Here is a 2,526-nt window from a genome sequence, read left to right on the forward strand (position 1 = left end):
TTAAAATATATAATGAATTTTAGTATGAATTTAATAATATTATTTTATTTTAATAATTATTATATTAACTTTTTAAATAATTTAAAAACAGTTATTTATTTATTTATCTATATTATATATATATATATATATATATATATATATATTTAATTTTATTAATTTACAAAATAATTATTGATTTATAATTTCAATTTAATAGAATTTAGTTCTTTTAAAATATTTATTGAATTTTGGTATAAATTTAATAATATTATTTTATTATAATAATTATTATAGTTAACTTTATAAAGTCAGTTATTTATTTATTTGTCCATATTATATATATATATATATATATATATATATATATATATATATATAATCTAAAAGATAGTTCAATGTTTATTTATTTTGAAGAAAAAAAACCAAACAACATAGTTCAGAGTTTAAAACAGTTAACTATACTTTTAATAGAAAAAGTTTAGTTTTTTTAAACTGCACCAAAACACAGTATAATTCAGTTTTTATAAAAACAGTTCAGTTTTTATAGTACAAAATAGTATAGATTATTTATAGTTTACTGTACCTAAGTTAATTATGTCCAGCCTTAGTAGTACTTAGAAGAAAAAGAGAAGATAAAGTTGAATTCCCAAGTAAATGTTTTAGATAAAGTTAAATTCAACGTATAACAATTTTTAGATAAAGATAAAGTTGAGGACTCCCCCAGAACTTGAAGCAGAACATTTGAGACATTGATCAATAAAAAATACAGCACAAATATCCATTATTCTCTTTTTTGTTCTACTTTTTCCTATCCAAATGTTTTTAATTCAAGATTGGGCCATCTTTTTTTGGGTCTGGAAAGAACAAAAGAAACCAGGCCCAATTTGAATTGGGTTTTGGCCCGAAAAGTAGGATTTATTTTGAGGGCAAAAGAGCAAAGGGGAAAGTTTTGAAGTTTTGCGAAGGTAGTGTGATGAGCGACGTGGTGAGCGAGCATGGGAAGCAGAATGGGAAGAAGGGTGGTGCAGTTTGCGAACCTACCCATAAAACTTTTGATGCCCAAAACCTTCACCAACATCCAAGAAATTGCACTGAAGACCATTCCTTCCGCTTCGAAGATCGAAATCAAGCGTGTTCTTGAATCCCTCTACGGCTTCGAGGTAGAGAAGGTTCAGACATTGAACATGGAGGGTAAGAAGAAGAAACGGGGCGGATTGTTGATCGCCAAACCCGATTACAAAAAGGCTTATGCCACTCTCAAGAACCCGCTCTCCATTTCGCCCGATCTCTACCCGATCCGAATCATCGAGGAGGATAAGAAGAGGGTCAACAAGCAAACCACGTCCAGTGTCGTCAAGGAAGAGACCCACGCCAGGAGTCACTGGCTCGATGACAGGAAAGAGGCCCAGCAGCCCTTCAGGGCCCAACGGCCCTTCCGGGCCCAACAGCATGGGCGTTTGGGTAGCCGCGAGAGTGCTGATGGTGCCAAGTTCCCCTGGTCCAGCATGAGGTCTGGTAGTAGTTCTACTTGATAGTAGAACACTACCTTAGATTCTCTCATTTCTTTTATTTTATCTTGTTCCTTCTATTCTCTTTTCTTTTGTGCCGTAACCTTAAAACCCTAGAGTAGGCTAAGTGCCGTGAGAGAGAGCATCTATGGTTTTTGTCTTCTCTGTTTCGGGTTCGAGTTCGAATTGGGTTTTTTTTTTTTTTTGACTCTTGTGATTCGAGGGTTATGCTATGTTGGGTTATAAAGGGGTTCAAGGATTGACTTATATAGTTGTACTGGAAATGTTGATGGTCTTCAATGTTTGGTTATGTTGATATTAGTGGAAGTTGATTTGGGTTCTGTAAATTGTAGAGTGATAGAAGAGTTACTTGTTAATTTTGTTAACATAAGCGTTGTTTCTTGGCAATCTGGCTATTTGAAATCCTGACACTTATATGATATTATGTGTTGATATTGTTATGGTCACGGTTGAGTCCATTTAGGTATCTTTGTACCTTGGGTTGCTGTTAAGTAAGTTAATTGACAAGGAACTAGAGTAGTATGGATTAACCTTTCTTAGAATGTTATACGCAAGTTAGAACTGAGAGTATTGTTGCCATAATGTTTGACGCTGGGAATTGGCACTGCGAAGGAATAATTGGTGCCTTGGATATTTATTTTTTTTTAAATGTGAATTGAAAGGAAATGCATATAGATATTTGTTAATAGCATAAGTAACATGAAAATATAGGTTAGCTTTAGTTTGTTGATATGCGTATAGATAGGTGTTATTGCTTTGATCTTGATGTTTGAATCTATTAAAGTATTGGGCAGATTATATATGCTGTGTACTAGTTTTCAAATGGTTCATGTGATGAAAATTAAAAAAAATAAAATAAAATAATAATTATAAATCTTTTGGTTGATGTTATGTGCTATAATACTCTTGGATGTGCTTTATTGCAGTTGTATCAAATTGGTGGATGTCATTGACTGCGGTTTGGTTAATTAAGGTCATTACGGTTGCGTGAGATCAAGTATACCCTTTAATGCAT

At 32.7% G+C, this 2,526-nt stretch overlaps 1 protein-coding gene across 1 annotated transcript; it reads left to right on the plus strand.

Annotated features, from left to right (window-relative positions):
- Window positions 1–926: 926 nt before the first annotated feature.
- LOC124829237 (uncharacterized) lies at window positions 927–1,837 on the plus strand. Its single transcript, XM_047302706.2, has one exon. It carries the CDS (start codon window positions 978–980, stop codon window positions 1,512–1,514), a length of 537 nt encoding a protein of 178 aa, XP_047158662.1. The 5' UTR covers window positions 927–977; the 3' UTR covers window positions 1,515–1,837.
- Window positions 1,838–2,526: the final 689 nt, after the last annotated feature.

This window comes from Vigna umbellata, chromosome 2 (assembly GCF_029865625.1).
Source record: "Vigna umbellata cultivar VRB3 chromosome 2, Vumbellata_1.0, whole genome shotgun sequence".
Taxonomy (NCBI): Eukaryota; Viridiplantae; Streptophyta; class Magnoliopsida; order Fabales; family Fabaceae; genus Vigna; species Vigna umbellata.